Genomic DNA, 20,837 nt, shown 5'->3' with positions numbered 1-20,837 from the left:
TGGCACGCAAGCTTTATTTTCAAACTGATAGATTTGTCATATGCTCCCTGTACATTTTAGGAATATTATAAAAGCTCCGCTGTCTGTTTGCTGCTCGGATGGACATTAAGCTTTCAATTCCAGCATTGATGCCTTTGTTCTCTGTTTGATGCTCCACGGTCAGTGAAAAGCGTGGTTGTAAGTGAATAAGTCTCCAAGTCTCAGTTCTATCCAGTGCCTCAGCCTGCAGCTGCAGTGAAACATCCTGCCAGGCCCCGTGGAAGAGCTGCACCATGGGCTCCAGCATCTCTGGTGTGTAGCCTTCATCCAGAGCTTCTTTAGGCCAACTCGGAGCCAGAGTCACATGTGGAAAGATTCGATCAACGGTTCGTAGAAACTCTTCTCCTGTCATGTAGCCTTGGATGCGGAAAGCTCTGTGGGATATGTCCATGTTGACCCAGGTGGGGTGATGCAGCAAGTCTCTGTCATAAACCTGACGGAGGAGCTCCAGTGAGGGGCTCAGCTGATTCTGGGATTTTATCTGTAAGTAGATTCCCCATGGCTTTGTAGAGGCAAGAATCAAATCCAGGCAATCCTTAAGAGGCATTTCAGACTCGTCAATAATAGGAATGTTTGCTTGACCTTCACTGGATATTACTGGAATCACTAGCATTCCTCCTGTACCATCTGAAATGGCAACAAAAAAAGCATTATTATTTAACATGATCTATGCATTTCCATTGTATCAATCCAGAGAAGCTGTAGATGAATCATTCAACTTGTTTTTTAAGTCATAAATGTAAAAACAAAAGTGTTGCAAGAACCACTCAGTAACACTCTTGGCTTTTTTCCATTATTATTATATTGAGAGCGCTATAAAGGGTTAAAATGACACCTTCAAGCAGAGATAGTAAGGAATCTTTATCGTTCACTGTGTCCCACTGGATGTTGAGTCCATCACTGTCCGCTGGTCTGAAATAGTCAATAATGTCTCCACCAGGATAGAATCTTCTGGGTCTGTCTTTAATCTCTAAGAAAACAACAGCAAATTTTATAATATACTAAATAGACACACTAATATAAAACTTATGTCCAAAACTGAGAAGCAATAATATCAAACTTATAACACAATTAGGTCTGTTTTAATGCAAAAAGATTAAATAAACCTTTTAAAAATGTTGTTTTGATGAATGAAATGGAATAAAACTGCTTTCGGCTGGTCAAAATAACTAATTCATGTGAAATACTGGAAGATGATTAAAAATCGAAATGAGGAAATGTTATGCCAAATTAAAAAAAAATTCACAATCATCTTGATTCATATTAAAAGGACTAGATTTTGCTAGTGCAGTTTTGCAGAATATTAGCTTTTAAAAATAGTTCCCAGAACTGTTTCTTAGTGGTCACAGAAGGACCATTTGAGTCCTTGAGAAAAAAAAAAAACTTTAATTTTAAGTTATATATATATATATATATATATATATATATATATATATATATATATATATATATATATATATATATATATATATATATATAAAATTGGGTCTCATTCACTAACCACTAACGTTTCCATAAATAAATCATGATTCGGGATCTTGCATGGTTCGGGATCTATAGAGCTGCGCATCGTTGGATTTGCTCTTCAGTGTTTGGACTCTCAGTAGTGATTATTAAACCACACTGAACTGAGCTAAACTGAACTGAACTTAAACACTACAAACTCAACTACACTGTTCCAATTTACTATGACCTTTTATGTGAAGCTGCTTTGACACAATCTACATTGTATAAGCGCTATACAAATAAAGGTGAATTGAATTGAATTGAATGATTCATCAACTTTCATGCTAAAATTTATTCTAAATCTACAAAGTAAAAAAACAAACAAACAAAAAAACAAACAATTTATTGACTTTATTCTTCGAGTATGAGCGGGTGCAGCCATTTGAATCATTTTAGCTCAAGACTTCCGATCTCACTCACTTCCATTCATTCATGCTGCTTCTTGTTGCAAACTGATATTTTCTTATTATATTATTCTACTTAGTCTGCATAGTCATGAACACGCTTGTAGAGCAAGTAGTTTGACCGCTTTCTGTTGTTTATTATTCCTAGTCATTTCTCCCATAGGCAACTGAATCAGAAGTTCTAAAACAATCGCAAAACGAGGGTTAATACCACACGTATACAATAATCATATTTATATATCTATATCAAATTAGAGGTCCAAACAACTATCACCTGCTCTATCCTTATATAATTTTTTTTCGTTTTCAGTTGTTGTTGTTTTTTCCAGGTTGTCGGTTTTTCCATTTTGTTCTCACCTTGTGTTTGGATGAATGGCAACAGTGATTGCATCTTTAGAATGTACACGTATGATTCCTGAAAGTGATGAATGACAGGCCCCAATCCACCGAATGTGTTTTTTTTTTTGGGTGACTTTTTAAAATAGTGTGCTCTGTTTTATGTGCTCCACAAGCGTCTCGCATTAGCCTGCTCCACCACGTGTTCTGATGGTCTGCACCGTGTGCCTGCAGCTAGAAAAAGTCAACTCTGTGCAGGAAAAGCACCTGAACATCAAGACCGTTGAATTGATACAGTGTGGTTGCCTTGCATCATAAAAAGCATCTTTTCTAAAGTCAACAAAAATGCAGTGTGTTGCATTTAGGTTTTTTTTTTTTTTTTAACTAAAAGCATGTTCCACACACAACATCAAAACCTTCATTACCATTAGCCCTTTAATTTTCCCACCAAGGAATTTTATTTTGGATTGCATTTCTTAACTCCTAATGTCGCTAGTTAACACAATCAATGCATTTTTTTCCAGCACATCCCATAATTTCTAAAATATCAGCCTCTACCCAATGGTTGATATGTCGGTTTATGGTAAAAGTACCAGAATTAATACATATACTACAAAAAAATCTGAAAATATGAAGGTTAAGAGCAATTTATTTTCAAAAATATTCAAAATAAAACATTTTTGAATACTAAATCATCTTTATTTTTTGGAAGTATACCATACAATATTTCAGATTCTCATTTAATATGTTTACTTGTTGTTTTTTTTTACAATAATACAAAAATCAAGTGTAGTAGTGCAACAGGATTATATTTGTTTGATTTGTTAGTAAAACAACAATGCTGTGTGTGTAAGCCATTATTTAAAACATTCATTCATTCATTTTCTTTTCAGCTTAGTCCCTTTATTAATCTGGGGTCCCCACAGCGGAATGAACCACCAACTTATCTAGCATATGTTTTACGCAGCTTTATATGTTTATCTTCCAGCTGCAACCCATCACTGGGAAACATCCATATACTACGGACAATTTAGCTTACCCAATTCACCTATAGCCCATGTATTTGGACTTGTAGGGGAAACCAGAGCCCCTGGAGGAAACCCACACCAACACGTGGAGAACATGCAAACTCCACACAGAAATGACTACTGACCCAGCTAGGGCTTCTTGCTGTGAGGCGATCGTGCTACCCACTGCACCACCACGTCACCCATATTTAAACAGTCATTCTTTAAATGACTTTAACAGTTATTAGGTAGAGCAGGCAGTTAAAGGGTTAAAGTCCTTTTTCTTTTGTTTCTGTGCCATAATTGTCTTTTAATTTATATTTTGTCTTATAATTTTCTCTGGACATGTGCAGCTTTGAGGAAATCCCTTATATGGAGTTGGTTTGGGTGTGTATTATGCAAATTACTAACCTTGCTCAGGTGGATGCTAATTTAAAACATTTAGAGTCATACACTCCAAATTCACTAACAGAAGAACCAGCCTGATCTCACGAGAAAACGTAAGTATTTTACGTTTTGACAGTTTAGTGGCTAATTCGTACGAACTCGTACGAGTTCAGTCGTACGAAATTGTACGATTTTAAAAAGGAGGCGTGGCACCTAACCCCACCCCTAAACCCAACCGTCATTGGAGGATGAGCAAATCGTACTATATTGTACGAATTAGATTGTACGAATTCGTACGAATTAGCCACTAAATCAAAAAGTTACGAATTGCCGTGAGATTGTGTTGGAAGAAGTAGTATCAGAACAAACTTAGGTGTGTGCAAAGTTTTCATGAGAAGTTCAAATGTGCACATAACGTACACAATTATTAGTGAATGAGACCTATTGTTGTTCTCCTGTGAAAAATATAATGATTTAGAACTTTTGCCACAATAAACAAATTCCCATGAACACGAAAGGCTGATAATTGAACTGATGCATATAAAGAACTTTAGATGATTCATTCATTCATTTTCTTTTCGGCTTAGTCCCTTTATTATTCGGGGGTCGCCACAGCGGAATGAACCGCCAACTTATCCAACATAAGTTTCACGCAGCAGATGCCCATCCAGCACTGGGAAACACCCATAAACTCTTGCTTTCACACATCCACTATGGCCAATTTAGCTTATTAAATTCACCTATAGCACATGTCTTTGGACTGTGGGAGAAACTGGAGCACCCGGAGAAAACCCACAACAACACGGGGAGAACATGCACACTCCACACAGAAATGCCAACTGACCCAGCCGAGGCTTGAACCAGTGACCTTCTTGCTGTGAGGCGACAGCACTACCCACTGTGCCACTGTGTCACCACTTTAGACGATTAAAACATTTAGTTTCAACCAAAGACAGTAAATAAATAACAAATCTCTAATAATATCATATAAGCAAATATTGTGCATTACATGTGAAGTGTGATACAGTATGCAAGACGTCACTCACTTGCAGCTTCTCTGAACTGTGAGAGCACAGGCTCATAGATGTCATAATAGATGCGCTGAGGGTTGCTGTTGTCTCTAATGAAGAGAAGATCATTCAAAGTGGGATTTTCCTTTCCTTGCCACAGGGTTAAACTGAACCTGCATCATAATCAAGACAATATCGGCATTACCTTCATCTGCCACCCTGAAATGATTGAGGTAACCTTTAGTTATACCTTGAAGACTGACTGAGCAGCCAGCTTAGATGCGGCCAGCCATTCTTGGCCATCAGAGCATGAACAGGGAAGGTGATTTTCTGTGGGAGGTGTCTCACGGTGGAGTACATCTGCTCCACCATACTGCGCGTGTAAGTCACATTGGGGAAGATGGAAAGATAAAGAACCTTCCATCCTGGAGAGATGGTGACATCAGGAAATTTCAGCTGAATGAGCTCAAAAAACCTGGAAAAAACAACAACAACTTAAAACCAGAATTCTGCTTACAAAAGTTTGGTTATTTTGGTTCATTTCATCCAGACCAAATAATAAATTGTACTTTGTACCTTTTTACAAGATATAAAAATAGGTCTCTAATGTCCCTATAATGTCCCTGGATTAGCCAATGGGCATTATGGGCACAGGCCCAGGGGCCCTTACGTTAAGGGGGGTGGGGGGCAGGGTTTGGTTGGTATGGGGGGAATGCTGATTTTGTACTGTTTATTTAGGCTAAGTGCAGATTTGGAATAAGTGATTCCCGCCCATCACTGTTTGATTGACAGAGACAACATAACTAAAGGGAGCAACAATCAGCAGTGTGAGTGTCGTACCTTGTAAAGCGATCATGAACCTGGTTCGAATCCATGGTGTCTGATGAACAGGGGGGGTTGGCGTTGATTAAGCAAAAGGGGCACCTAAGCCAATGAGGGCAAAGGGGCAGTGGCTCTAGACACCAGACCACCCCCCTGTGCACGACCCTACTCAAAAATAAGGACTGCCTGATGGCCCGGGGCCAGCGTGTGAGCTAGGTGTATGGGATAGTAGACCAGATTGTTACTGGCCTGATCTGTGCTGCCTTGTCACAAAAGTTCAATTTGCCTGCAACTATTTGAAGAATACAGATTTGCACAATCCATATGCACAACTCTTTGGCCTGTTTCCCTCACTCGAAAGCTTGACAGAGCCCCTGCGCGTAGCTACGGTTGCTAAGCCACGATTGGTGGGTGGCGGTTTTTGGGTGTGGCTTAGCTAGAGTCAATTATGGTTGTGCCTGGCATCCACATTACTCCGACATCTATAACCCATGAAATCAGAGCTTTTGAAAACACTAAAGACCCCGTTTTATTTCAGAAACACTGGGGTTTTGTCTCAGAATAGACAGACTGAAATGCAGACTTTTGAAAATAGAGATGCAGATATATACAATTACTCTCTGACTGCTCTTCTGGACTATTTTGTATTGTTCCCTGATTCATCAAACCCCTTTCATATGATCTTTACGCTGTCGGAAACCAGGAAGTATGAATGCCTGCAAAATATTTACATGCCAGTAAGCTTAAATGGTCACGTATTTTAGGCTATATAATGTTGACAGAGATTGTTTATCTGAAACACCACAAAAACAGCAGTCTGTACGAGAAGCATTTTTTATCCTGAAACAATGCTCTAGTGTAAATGCAGCCTGAATTGCATCAAATTGTTTAGCAATAAAATAAAATTCTTACTCAGAAGCATTGACCACTGGCCAGAACTCAGGGACATTAGGACCAGGAAGAATATCTGCATTAATCCACACCGGCCTGTTGATCCCTGTTTGGTTTTTCACTCTCAGCAGCTCCAATGAGGGCTCCACAGCACTGATACTCTTAAAATCCAGCTTCACCCCTAATGAAGGAAAACCACACAACAATGTTCACAATGTCATATGAATATAAAAGCAGACACTAATGGTCAAGGTTGCTCACCTTTCTTTGACTTGAGCACAGCATCCAGCCATTCCTCCAGAGTGTTGTCACTGTAAATGTCTGGCGGATGAGCCATGATGGGAATATTGGTTTCATTGACAGTGTTATGACCTTGGACATTTACATCAGCCTCTAGGATCATTACATCACCTGTAATGTAAACAGTTACACTGCACAAAATGATTTTCCTGCTTAGAGGTTTTGTCTTGTTTCTAGTCCAAATATCTAATAGCTCTTAAATCAAGAAGCATTTTCTAGACTAGATTTTTTTTCATAAAAAAAGCAATTTTTAAGCAAATTTAAAAAATAACAGGCAAAATAATGTGCCATTTGTTTTTAGTTTATTTTATTTATCCAACTTTTGCTTGTTTTAAGGAAAAACTATTTTTTTTTGTCTAGAAAATGGTTCTTGATTTAAGATTTTTAAAGATATTTATGGTCTGGGGACCCACAGTAAATACGTAGGAGTGTCTGTAAATTATATACAGTGGGGCAAAAAAAATATTTAGTCAGCCACCAATTTTGCAAGTTTTCCCACTTAAAAAGATGAGAGAGGCCTGTAATTTTCATCATAGGTAAAAGACATCTGTCCACAACCTCAAACAGTCACACTCCAAACTCCACGGTGGCCAAGACCACACAGCTGTCAAAGGACACCAGAAACAAAATTGTAGACCTGCACCAGGCTGGGAGGACTGTAATAGGTAAGCGGCTTGGTGTGAAGAAATTAACAGTCGTAGCGATTATTAGAAAATGACCGACATACCGTGGGGTCAAAATGATCACAAGAAACACACGAGGGGACCTAGTGAATGACCTGCAGAGAGCTGGGACCAAAGGAGCAAAGGATACCATCAGTAACACTGAGGCACCAGGGACTCAAATTCTGCAGTTCCAGACGGGCCCCCCATGCTTAAGCCAGTACATTGTTAAGGCCCTTCTGAAGTTTGCTAGAGAGCATTTGGATGATCAGGTAGAGGATTGGGGGACTGTCATATGGTCAAACGAAACCAAAATGGAATTTTTTTGGTAAAAACAGTTTGGACTGTTGTGTTTGGAGGAAAAAGAATGCTGAGTTACATCCAAACAACACCATACCTACACTCTCAGGAATAAAGGTACACAAGCTTTCACTTTACAAATTTGTACCTAAAAGTTCCATATGAATACCTCAAGGGTACATATTAGTGCCTAAAAAGAACAAAAGTGTTCCTCTTAAATTTTTTTAGATACTAATATATACGTTTGAGGTACCAATATGGACGCTTTAAGTACAAATGTGTACCTTTTGAAAAGGTACCACCCAGTGACAGCTCACGTACCTTTATATCTGAGAGTGTACAGTGAAGCAAGAGAGTGGAAACATCATACTTTGAGGCTGTTTTTCTGAAAAGGGACCAGGATGACTGATCTGTGTAAAGGAAAGTTTGAATGGGGCCATGTATCATGAGATTTTGAGTGAAAACCTCCTTTCTTCAGCAAAGGCATTGAAGATGAAACATGGCTGGGTCTTTCATCATGACAATGATCCCAAACACACCACCTGGGCAACGAAGGAGTGGCTTCGTAAGAAGCATATCAAGGCCTAGCCAGTCTCCAGATCTCTACCCTATAGAAAATCTTTGGAGGGAGTTGAAAGTCTGTGTTGCCCAGCGACAGCCCTAAAACATCACTGCTCTAGAGGAGATCTGCAATGAGCAATGTGCCAAAATACTAGCAACAGTGTGTGAAAACCTTGTGAAGACTTACAGAAAACTTTTGACTACTGTCATTGCCAGCAAAGGGTATATTACAGTGGCCGAGAGAATTTAATATGCTGCAGTTTAAGAATGCACATGCAATTAAGCAAATAAAGAAATGATCTTCATCAAATTGACAGCACACGTGTTGCAAATTGGTCACAACACAAACAAGTGAAGCAACACGCAGCAAATTGGTCATAACACTTGCAAATATCCACGTAATACAACGGAAAAGTTTCTTGGGGACCCAAAAACATGACGGACCCTGCTGAGATATGGATGTGTTATTGCTCAGTGAAGTGATTGGTGGTCATTGAAAGGAAAGTTGTTTTTAGTTTATTTTAATATTCTGATTACACGACATAATAACACAAGAAAAGCTATTTAATTCTGAAGATTTAAGAAAACAAATCATCAAATGTAGAAATTGCATTAAGAAAAAATGTATAAAAAAAGAAAATAAATTCATTTAAATTAATAGCGAAACAGTGGCTCAGGGGTTAGCACTGTCGCCTCACAGCAAGAAGGTCACTGGTTCGAGTCCCGACTGGGCCAGATGGTATTTCTATGTGGAGTTTGCATGTTCTCCCCGTGTTGGCGTGGGTTTCCTCTGGGTGCACCAGTTGCCCCCACAGTCCAAAGACATGCGATATAGGAGAATTGAATAAATTAAATGATCCGTATTGTATGTGTAAATGAGTGTGTATGGATGTTTCCCAGTTCTGGGTTGCAGCTGGAAGAGCATCCACTGTGTAAAACAAATGCTGGAGAAGTTGGCTGTTAATTCCGCTGTAGCGACCCCTGATGAATAAAGGGACTGAGGCGAAGGAAAATTATTGAATGAATAAAAATACAAAGGATGCCTTTTGGGACTGTTGGGCCCCATGGCTGGAATTGTTAGGATCCCCAAATTCACTAAACCCACCTCTGCAAACAAGACAAAAACTTTTAAGTAAGAAATTCTTCTTTTTTTTGTCAGTGTACATATGATATAAACACCATATTTGTTAATATTTGTAGGTTATTTTATTAGCACTCATAAATTGTGCATATTTCATATCTATCACCTTCATTTCACAGCAAGAGTTTTTTTCCTTATTATGCAACGGCTAATGGAAGTGACTGAAGCCCAACCATGAACAACGGTGTCAAGATAAAACAAGAGATTAAGACAAAGGTGTTAAGATAAAACAAGAGATCGTTCTTACTGTTCAAGGCCTTGCACATCTCAGATTTACTGTTGGCTGCGTGATACCACGTCGCATAAAGGCCATCTTTCTCCTGAATCTCTCCAGTCTGAAGAAGAAAGTCGAGCATGTCTCCATCAGATGGAAACAGCTCCATGTCTACGTCCACTGAAGCATCTGAGATCAACCCCAAGACGAATGTAATGCTTATTGTTTACGATAATTTCATAATTATTGTAATGTGTTTTAATGATATGTGAGCTGACATTATTGAGTATGTCAATAAAAATCGATCATTTTGACATCAAAATGATATTGTTATTGCCAAAAATATACTTTTGCAACATTACACACCACTGAGCTCCATTTCAAGCAATATTTAATGTCAAACTTTGCAGTAGTTCAGAGTGCAGAGTTTAAATACCTGATTTTGCGATCACAAACACTGAAGTTAAAGTAATGATGAGAAGCAGTGCAATCAGACCGAGTCCAACACACAACATGATGAACTGCTCTCTCGTGAAGATCCCCAGAACAGTTTTAGCTTCTTTTCCTTCTTCCTCTTCATCCTCCTCCATGCTGCACCTCTTTTCTTCTTTAACTTCCACCATTTGTGCAAACTCTAAATGTTCACTCAACAAGCATAAGCTACACAACGACAGTCAGAGTTTGTTTTCTGAGGTCCAACCTGCCCTTTATCTGCAGACCATAAAACGAAGTGACAGCCCGCACTTTGTATTCTTGACATTTTGTCTGGAAGAAATAGACTCTGTAATAGGTTACTGTACTGGCTAAACTAACAAATCATTAGCTCCATGCATACATTAAACAACAAACATCTCACTTATTTGTTGCATCATATTTTTCCATATCTGTGGCCTTATAGACAAGAGAACTAGCTTGTGTGTCACATATTTATAGGGTATGTCCAACACAAATGAATTAAGTTAACATGACAATTTTTTAACAAATTTAAAATGGATTGAATATAAAACGATTCAGTTGTCCCAAAAAACATAAGAATAGTGTTGTTTCAACTCATTTTATCTAAGATAAACAAGCACCAAAAGTAATTTTTTTGTGTGTGTCTATATATATATATATATATATATATATATATATATATATATATATATATATATATATATATATATATATATATATATATATATAAATTATAGCATTTTTTTATGTTGTAAATAAAATAATCTTTAGATCTATTTCAATCTTTCTTTTGTGCTTCAAAATTTCACATTTAATTCAGTATTTCTATAAATTGAGAACTTGAAAGTTTTCCAAGTAAATCAGTTTTTTCAGAATATACTGTAATAAAATCCACATAATAAAACAGGACTACACATTATAAAAGCCTGTGCTTATCAGTAATTTATCAAACAGCTACAGTCCAAACAAAAGTCTTGTCTCTTATCTGTTTTGTAGAAACACCTGCTAAATTAATCAATTGGTGTTAGAAATAGCTCATATAAAAATCAAAAAGCCTCCCAAATGATGTTTAATGCACTGAAATAAATTACTTTCACTGAGGAAAAGATTTATCATTTAATCAAGACAGAAAGGTCAAATTCTGGCAAGACAAAAGTTTTGTCGTCTAAACAGAAACTGAACAAATTTACAGCAAATACAAAAATATCTCAGCAAATTAAGTAGAGGTGCTGTAAGACCCAAATTTAATAACTAGTATGACTTCCATGGGCTTGAAGAACTGCATCCATGCGGTTTGGCAAGGATTTATACATTTTATTAATGAAGTCATCAGGAATGGTGAAGAAAGCAGTCTTGCATGTATCCCAGAGTTCATCAATATTCTTTGGTTTCGTTTTCCTCCTACATCACATATGCTCAATGATGTTCATGTCTGGTGACTGGGCTAGCCAATCCTGCAGCATCTTGATCTTCTTTGCCTTGAGGAACTTTGATGTGGAGATGGAAGTACACTGAAAAAAGTGTTGCATGCAAAACTGTTGCAATTTATTTGTGTTAAATTTAAACAAACAAATTAAATTGAGCAATGTTCAACTTAATTTGTTTGTTTAAATTCAACCCAAATAAATAGTTTACAACCACTTAACGTAAAAAAAATTGAGTAAATCCAAGGAATCCTATTTGAATAATTTTTTTTCAGTGTATGTGATGGAGCACCATCCTACTGCAGAGTTTGGCCTCTTTTATGGTTGGGAATATAAGAGGTAGCTAAGATTTCATGGTATTTTAGACTATTGATGTTGCCTACCACCCTGCAGATCTCTCGCACAACCCATACCAGATGTAACCCCAGACCATGATTTTTCCGCCACCAAACTTCACTGTTTTCTGGGTGAATCTTGGATCCATGCGGGCTCCAGTAGGTCTCCTGCAATAGTGACGACTGTGGTGTAATTCAACAAGATTCATCAGAAAAATCAACTTTCCAGCGTCCATCCATTTAGCAGGCTGTGGGCCTTGGCAAATACCACACGGTTTTTCAATTGTCTTTTGTTTAGTGCTGGTTTCTGCGCACTGATTCAGCCATGGAGGCCATTTCAGTACAGAATCCGACAAACTGTTCTGGTTGACACAGGCACTTCAGGTGACCACGTCTTGATGGAGCTTTGCTGCAGTGGAAAATGGGCTGGTCATGGATTTTCGAGCCAACAAACGGTCCTCTCTAGCAACTGTCTTGCGGTGTCTGCCTGACCTGGGCTTGTCAAAAACATCTCCAGTCTCTTCAAATCTTTATTTTAGCCTCTGTACTTGATGTTGAGACACATTGAAGGTGTCTGCCACATCAGCAGGTCTTCAGCCTCTTGATAATAAACACTTTAGTCTCAGGGTGAATCTTAGGCATGTTTGCAAACGTCTAGTTGCAGTTGATGTGAAGGTCTAGTGTACTGGGGTTCTTTTTATACACACCTGAGACCTAATTGTTCAATTAATAGTCACAGGTGAAGCTCATATGACAAGGCGACAACACTTATGTCTTTGCAAAAAATGACTCAATTGGCTTTACCAAGTTGGGAAATTTACAAAAGCTGTTGGGATTAAAATGAGCCATTTCTTGTAAAAAGTCTTATTAGAAATTAGAAATATATTCCAGCAGGACTTCAAGTCAATTTGTATACAAGAGACAAGACTTTTGTCAGGGACTGTATAATGAAAATTCATGTCCTATCTTTATACGCTATCTGATTTTCTTATCTAGTGCCGTTTGTGGCCTGTTGGAGGTTTTTTCAGGCAGGATGAGTCTTAACTTGAAGGATCCTTCACTTGAAGATACGTATTCTTGTATGAGCGGTGCAGCAGAACTGGTGAGATCTGAACTGCTGGACTGATCCAGCACATCTACTGAAGCAGCAGATTCACCTACTGGAAGTGGAGCATCTGACATTGGCTGAGCGTCGGAGGCATCATCTGGAGGAGTTACAGTAAGAGCTGATGGTGTCTGAGCTTCTGAAATACTGCTGAAGATAGCATCTGATGGCTGAGTTTCTCCTTCAGCAGGAGTAGAGTTCTGTTCTGTTTCTTCAGGCACAGATTTGCTTACTCTCGTTTCAGCGTGTCTCTTATTTAAGGTTTCTTCATTTCCATTAGAATCTTCTTTCCGCTTTTTGCTCGTTTTCTTTTTGCTTCGTAGCTTCTCCTTCCTCTTTTTGTCATCTTCCTTAGAATCTTCGCTTTTGGACTTGGGATGAACTCTGTTTTTCCTGAGAGGGTCTAAATTTAACTTCACTCTCAGCGTCTTCTTGGTTTGTACTCTGGATTTGTGGGGTTTTTGTGCGCTGCTCTTTCGCTGGCTTTTCTGTACAGATGTTTGGTTCTTGTGTCTGTCGACTGTTCGTTCTTCAGGCATTGTGAGATCAAAAGTAACACTCCTCTGAGAAGCTAACTTAAATCCCAGCTCACTTTCATCAAGTCCGTCTGCATCTCTCTTCTTGTAACCCAAGATGTCTCTGTAGAGCATAGCGTCGTACATTTGTGCTCTGTTCTGTGAGTGGTTTGTAAAGGGGAAGTCGTGGTTGTTACTCTGAGCTTGCCTGTATTCATAGGTCTGATGGCAGTGCAGACAGCTGATGGTTTGGTAAATCGGCTGCGGGATGGTTTCCGAGGCCTGGTGCTTTAACAGTGAGTGATTTGCTTGAGTTTCTTCATTGTAGATTTGGTTTGGAGGTCTGAATGGGCCTCTCTGGAGGGCTGAGAAATGATTACTGAGGGCCAGCTGCTGGATTCTGACAGCTGAGACGTCGTCTGGACCCCCAAGACGTTGGGAAGTAAAGTCCTGACCAGCCAGATGACTTTTTGAGTTTCTTTCTGCTTGTCTTTTTAGACGCATGTCTGTGAAACAAAAACAAGGCCAAAAAAAAAACTAAAACAAATTAAAATAGACATCTGACACATAGATATATAAAGTAAATCATTAAAATTATACAATAATTAAAAATTAATAATATATGCTAATTAAAATTACATATATAATAATAAAATTTTACACAATTTACACAACATTTAATTTAAAATACTATTTAAATAATGTGTGTGTACATAAAAATCACGTCTCAAATAACTTTAAAATAAAATACAAATTTTGAGTAAATGTAAAATGTAAATGTAAAACAATGATTGTGTAAACAATATATGCTATAGTTATATTCAAACCTACAGTTGAAGTCAGAATTATTAGCCCCCCTGTTTATTTTTTCCCCCAATTTCTGTTTAACGGAGAGAAGATTTTTTTTTCAACACATTTCTAAACATAATAGTTTTAATAACTCATTTCTAATAACAGATTTATTTTATCTTTGCCATGATGACAGTACATAATATTTCACTAGATATTTTCAAGACACTTCTATACAGCTTAGAGTGACATTTAAAGGCTTAACTAGGTTAATAAGGTTAACTAGGCAGGTTAGGGTAATTAGTCAAGTTATTGTATAACGATGATTTGTTCTGTAGACTATCGGAAAAAAATATAGCTTAAAGGGGCTAATAATTCTGACCTTAAAATTGGTTTTAAAAAATTTAAAACTGCTTTCATTCTAGCCAAAATAAAACAAATAAGAGTTTCTCCAGAAGAAAAAATATTATCAGACATACTATGAAAATTCCTTTTGCTCTGTTAAAAAAAATTCTCTGAAAACTCTGAAAAAAAAATTCAAAGGGGGGCTAATAATTCTTACTTCAACTGTATACTAAGTAAAATACATAAAAGAATAGATGATCATAAAAAATCTAGCAGTATTTTACATTTAAATGTAAAATTATATAAATAATTATTTACATTAAAATGTATCTTCTTGGTGACAAATAGAAAAAATCTAGTTGTATAGATAGTGGTATAAAATGTATAAAAATTGTAAATTAAAATGACACATTAGTATTGTAATCTAAGCAAACTAAAATAATTTAAAGCACTATAATTACTAAAACCTAAAACAAACATTCTTTTTAATTCAAGAGAAAAATAAAACATAAAAAGACAATATATAATATATAACTACTTACTTTTATTCTATGGACTACCGTCAATGTATGATACTTTTTGCTTTATAGTAGGGCTGGGCCAATAAACGATATTTTATCGAATTGCAATAAGAGCCAATCACACAGCAGAAATGTGCAACAAGGGGAATTTAACAGTGTGCTGATATCAGAGATTTACTGAAATTTTGGCCAATGAAAACTTATCAGCCGAAAATATGTTATGGCATTTAATGGATCCTCTGATATTTGCGGCTTCTGTCATTGTTGTGGTATTTTTTTAAAGGGCACTTTGGTTAGCCCTTTTTTCAGATTTAATACAAGTGTTTTGCGTCTCCAGAATGTGTCTGTAAAGTTTCAGCTCAAAACACCCATCAGATTTTTCACTATACCTTTTGCAAGATTCTATTTTATAAATTTTTGCAACAGGAGGCGGTTTTGTCGTACTGCGTGCCTTAATCTCCTCCCTCGGCTGCGTCAGACAACAGACAGACTTAAAGGAAGCAGATCTCATGTAACGTTTGTGAGAAATACTACAGTAAGAACTTTACCAATAAGTATTTGTTGTGCAGTTGCATTGATGAGTCACACCAAGTTCACACACGCACGCACGCACTCACGCACACACACAGAGAGAGAGAGAGAGAGAGAGAGAGAGAGAGAGAGAGAGAGAGAGAGAGAGAGAGAGAGAGAGAGAGAGAGAGAGACAGAGCGCCCGTTTAGCTTTCCACTCTTTTTGCACGCATATGTGACAGAATACAGGTTAATATCCACTGCTGTATGGATATCTGTTATATTAATGTACAAAATAAACCTGATTTAACGTCCACAAAACGGGATTGAAGCGTCTTCCTTTATAATTGTTCTGACACGCGGCTGTGCTGATGAAGTAAAGCTGAAGTAAATCGCTGTAATTCATTACACACATGCACATTAAAACATTTTAAACATGTAAAACTCACTCTTGATCACATTTGATGATGATTGATGATCCTAGCGAACTGAACACACCTTTTATTCCCGGCTGCTTTGCGCACGTCTGGTCTTGTTGATATGATTATACACATGACTACCGGGACATGTTAATACGCGCAGCTGTCAATCAATTCGGTGGGCGGGGGGACCGCTCTCCTACAATAAGATGCGGTCGATCTGAAAACTGCTCCAATTGGTCCACCGTTTTTATGTTGTTAAATTAAAAAAAAAAAAAAAAGGACCGGGTGTGTTTATATTACCCCAATATGACGGTCTATACACCATACCTGCTCATATGTCTGTCCAAACAGCTTGAAAAGTAGATTTTTCACCATGAGTGCCCTTTAAATCTGGAAGCTTTCACAACTTATGTTGATATATATATATCGTTATCATTCAATATGGAAAATAATTATCTTGATTGCATTTTTGCCGTATTGCCCAGCCCTACTTTATAGTTAAAAAGTATAATAAATTAATATTTTAATCAGAATATAATCATATTAATATTTGTTCCGATAATAAAGCAAAATGCAACAGGCTTGAAATAGATTCATTTTTTCACAGTGGTTATTAAACCAGAAATGTATGTAACTGCAAATATTTTAACAAATATAAAGAGGGCATAATATTTGTGAATGATTAAGGACATTTCATAAAGAATGTTTTGATTTCTAGTTTACCTTTGATCCTTTGTTGCAACACTGAATGTTGCTGATTGCCGTTATGTTGACGGCGATGAGCCAGATGCTCACTCATGTGATTTTTCTGCAGATCTTCTGTTGTTTTCTGCAGGACAGTCTCTCTGTTGGGTTTTCCTCCTGTAAGAGCTGTAGAGCTGCACTTGTGGCAGGTGAAGTGATTCTCCAGCTCGTCTGACCCGTATGGTGAGTCTTCTCTGTCCCAGGGCTGGTGGGATTTGTAGTTGCTGTTGTACAGAGCATGGCTCATGGATAGAGTGTCTTTGCCCTCACAGAAATTCCACTGGGCCGTTTCAGGGCTGGATGTGATCCTTTCTGAAGCTCCAGGTTCCTCCTGCATCAGTTTGAATTTCTTACTAAGTTTGTGATATGCAATGGCGATTATTCCCAGAGTGATCCCAACACCACCTACAGTAAAACATAACTGACGCATCAGTTAAAAACACATGGGAAAATCTGGCTATAAACATGCACAAAATTATTTTTCACATTGCAAAACATTTAAGTGTGCAATGAAAAAACATGTAGAAAAATTCAAAGATCCTCACTTATTTGTGAAACTGGAGAACAAAATCAGGTAACACTTTATTTTGATGGTCTCTATTGCACAATTTGTTGACTAAAGGTTGCATTGCAACTACATGTCAATTACTTCTCATTTGAGTATTAGTAGACTGTCAGCTTAATATCTGCTTATTAGTGCTACTTCAACAGACATTTAACTGACTATAAGAAACTTTGCAAGTACATGTCAACCTACACACCCTAACCCTAACCCCAACCTAACAGTCTACTTATAATCTAATGAGAATTAGTTGGCATGTAGATAGAATGTAACTTCAATTCAACAAAATGCATGAAAGCGACCATCAAAATAAAGTGATACCCAAAATCACTTTGTATATATGCATTTGTATATTTGTAGGAATAGGCAACAATACATTGTATGAGTCAAAATTTATAATTTTTATTTTATGCCCCCCAAAAACATTTGAATATTAAAGGGATAATTCACCTAAATCTGAGATTACTTTATCATTTATTCTCCCACAAGTGGTGTTAAACCTTCATGAGTTTCTTTATTTTGTTGAACACTAAAGAAGCTATTTTGAAGAATGCTGACACACATTGACTTCCATAGCAATTTTTATTTCCTACTATGGAAGTCAATGGGTGCCAGCATTCTTCAAAATAGCTTCTTTTAAGAAACTCAAACAGGTTTGGAGCAAGTGAAGGGTGAGTAAATGATGACAGAGATTCATTTTTGGTTTATTTAGGTGAGGCCTAAATTTATCAACAGTTTTGGTCAGTTAAATGCAAGGCAAATAACTCTTTTTAACAATTATGTAATTAGTGATATTTGATATTATATATACAATATTATATTGACAATATTTGAATCTATTGACAGAATGATATTAATTAACTAATTATTAATACAAAGATACCACAATGACACAAAAATAGTTATAAATGGAAACTACATTTGGGAAGAATTTCAGTATTGTTATTTTAAAATATAGTTATTAGCCATTTCTCCTGAATTCTTATTATTTATTGTTATTATTAAAGTTTGCTATCAATTTCTGACAGAAAACTGGTTCACCAATTTTTTTATATTAGTTATCATGCCTTAGATACTTACCCAAAAATGAAAACACAATGGCAATTGCAACATTTCTGATGTACTGCTGAGAAGTGTTACTTCTTTTGGCCACGACCTCCACTGTGATGTTGCTGTTTGGTGGGACACAGTTAGCATCGGTCAGCTCCAGCACAGTCTGCACAGATGGATTATCAGCATTCACACACGCCATCTTCTGCCCATTGTACAACACATTCTCAGGAGCCTGAATGAAGCTGTTGAGGAAGGAGGCCAGTTCTCTCAGCTCACACGAACAACTCCAGCGGTTCAGATCTAAGTTTAGCGTTGAGAGCCACGACAGGTATGAGAAGGCATCCGGTGCGCTGCTGAGATTATTCCGGGATAGATCAAGCCTGCGCAGGCTAGGAAGCCTGCTGAAGCTTTCGCGTCCCAAATTCATGATGAGGTTGTCTGACAAATCCAAGATTTCCAGGTTCCTCAGGTCTGCATGAGCAAAGGTGGTGGAGTTCAAGCTTGTGAGAAGGTTTCCATCCAGCTGAAGTGTTTTTAAAGCTATGGAGCTCTGAAACCAGGACCCGTCAATGTCTTTCAGGTGGTTGTTGCTAAGCTGCAGAGTCTCCAGTCTGTGGAGCCAGGAGAATGTGGAGCCGTTTAAGGCTTGGCTGGAGATGCGGTTGTGGTCCAGCGATAGTGTCATGAGGAAGGTGAGGTTCTGAAAAGCGTTCTCAGTGATGCTGGAAATGGCATTGTTACTGAGCGCCAGAACACTCATGTTGGATAAATCAGAGAAGACCATGCCGCCCACCGAATCAATGAGTCCATCAGTCAGCATCAAGGCTTTAGTGGAGCCTGGTGCATCTGAATGTGACGGAAAGAAACAGGTCCATATCAATAGAAACATTATCATTTAAAAACTTAAAAAATATATAGGTTTTATGTGACTCCTGCTGATAAAATGTGTCTGAATGTGAACATTTTTAATGTAACATAAAATATTAATGTCATGTAAATCCTAATCATAGCATGCAATCTCTTCTTCAACCACACATTATCATCAATTCTGTGTTGTGGGTATTTAAATAAGAGAAGTACTGACATAAAAGTTAGTTAGATACTTCAACTGCACTTCAACTGTATGTAAAGAGATTAGATGCAATAACCATCAAAAAGTGCCATCTTAAAATGTCAAAAATGTGCATTTTTCTCAGTCTTGTATGTTTATGTTCAGTTATTTACTTTAAAGGAAATAAAAAGAATGTGTTCTTTGCCATAAAAGTGAAATTACTGAACCTATACACAGGAGCATGAGAAAAATGCTAATTTTTAGATGAGTAATTAAGATGACACTTAGAGTTTTTGCATATAAACTCTTTATGTATTGTTACATATATCCTCCCCCTTGCAGAATGTGATGGCAACAGTCAATGTATTGTTCATTTAAGAGAATAAATGACAAATACTGATTAATCCACTGACTCTGTCATTCAAATGATTATTATTTATCTTTTTGCTCACAGGCTCCAAAATAGCATTGCAGCAATTTGACTTTATATGAACAAACATACAGCAGGCTATTCAAAATACACTGCCCATGCCAAAAATAAATAAATAAATAAATAAATAAATAAATAAATAAATAACCATGGACATCATTTTTACACATGGATTGGCCACCAGAGAGTCCAGACCTTAACCCTATTAAGAGTCATTAGAATGTGCTAGAGAAAATTTTGCACAACAGTCTGATCATGTCGAAAAAATAATGCTCTGGACTGGAATAAATGTTGTGACATTGCAGAAGAGAATTCATGCCATAATTAAAGCTAAAGATATTCCAATTAAATAAGTTAAAGTACTAAATTGTATGACTCTTTTTGTCTTCTATCTTCTTTTATATTCCACAAAGGAAAGGAGGACAGGTATTAAATAACACAAGGATGAGAGAACTATGACAAAGCTTGTTAAATCTAAATGTCAGATTTGGATATTAATTTACCTACCAATGATGCTCATGAGTTTCTGACAGATGATGACATCCTCAGAGCACACCAAACATGAAGAGGGACAGAGTAAAGCCAGCTCAACTTGACTGATTGTCACCATCAGCAAAAAGCAGACACCTGAGAGGAAACATTCATGTTATGTGTCAATGTGTCAATATTATCCTGATCTTATTTTAATTGAAAGTATTTAAAATAAGTTAAGAAGCCCTAGGGGTACATGGTAATGATGGTAAAGGTAACATTACAGATCATTACATACATGGTAAAGATTATTACATAACCAGGCCAAACCTTTGACAAGACAGGATGGATTTTGACCCTTACGCTGTTCAGGCTAAATTATCACCCATATGAATGTCGCAGCAGTAACATTTTAAAGGGATTTTTACACCTCAGCAGATTACCCAATCATATGTCATGGCAAATATAGCTGTGGTCAAGATAGGTTTAGTCTGAGCATCATAATGAGGAAGAAATGTTATTTG

General features: G+C 37.2%; 2 protein-coding genes across 2 annotated transcripts; both read right to left on the bottom strand.

Moving 5' to 3' along the window:
- fam151a (family with sequence similarity 151 member A) lies at positions 1 to 10,473 on the bottom strand. Its single transcript, XM_056472918.1, has 8 exons — positions 10,017 to 10,473; positions 9,614 to 9,769; positions 6,664 to 6,813; positions 6,424 to 6,583; positions 4,940 to 5,164; positions 4,726 to 4,862; positions 875 to 1,009; positions 1 to 666 (listed from the first exon to the last, which is right to left on the bottom strand). The coding sequence occupies exons 1-8, from the start codon at positions 10,201 to 10,203 to the stop codon at positions 20 to 22; spliced, it is 1,797 nt and encodes a 598-aa protein (XP_056328893.1). The 5' UTR covers positions 10,204 to 10,473; the 3' UTR covers positions 1 to 19.
- A 2,217-nt stretch (positions 10,474 to 12,690) lies between these two features.
- On the bottom strand, positions 12,691 to 20,456 carry lrrc53 (leucine rich repeat containing 53). Its single transcript, XM_056472884.1, has 4 exons — positions 20,350 to 20,456; positions 18,389 to 19,207; positions 16,726 to 17,151; positions 12,691 to 13,921 (listed from the first exon to the last, which is right to left on the bottom strand). The coding sequence occupies exons 1-4, from the start codon at positions 20,450 to 20,452 to the stop codon at positions 12,771 to 12,773; spliced, it is 2,499 nt and encodes an 832-aa protein (XP_056328859.1). The 5' UTR covers positions 20,453 to 20,456; the 3' UTR covers positions 12,691 to 12,770.
- Positions 20,457 to 20,837: the final 381 nt, after the last annotated feature.

This window comes from Danio aesculapii, chromosome 2 (genome assembly GCF_903798145.1).
Source record: "Danio aesculapii chromosome 2, fDanAes4.1, whole genome shotgun sequence".
In the NCBI taxonomy this organism is placed as follows: Eukaryota; Metazoa; Chordata; class Actinopteri; order Cypriniformes; family Danionidae; genus Danio; species Danio aesculapii.
Note: the sequence above shows the minus strand (reverse complement) of the source record. Positions and strands in the feature narration are given on the sequence as shown.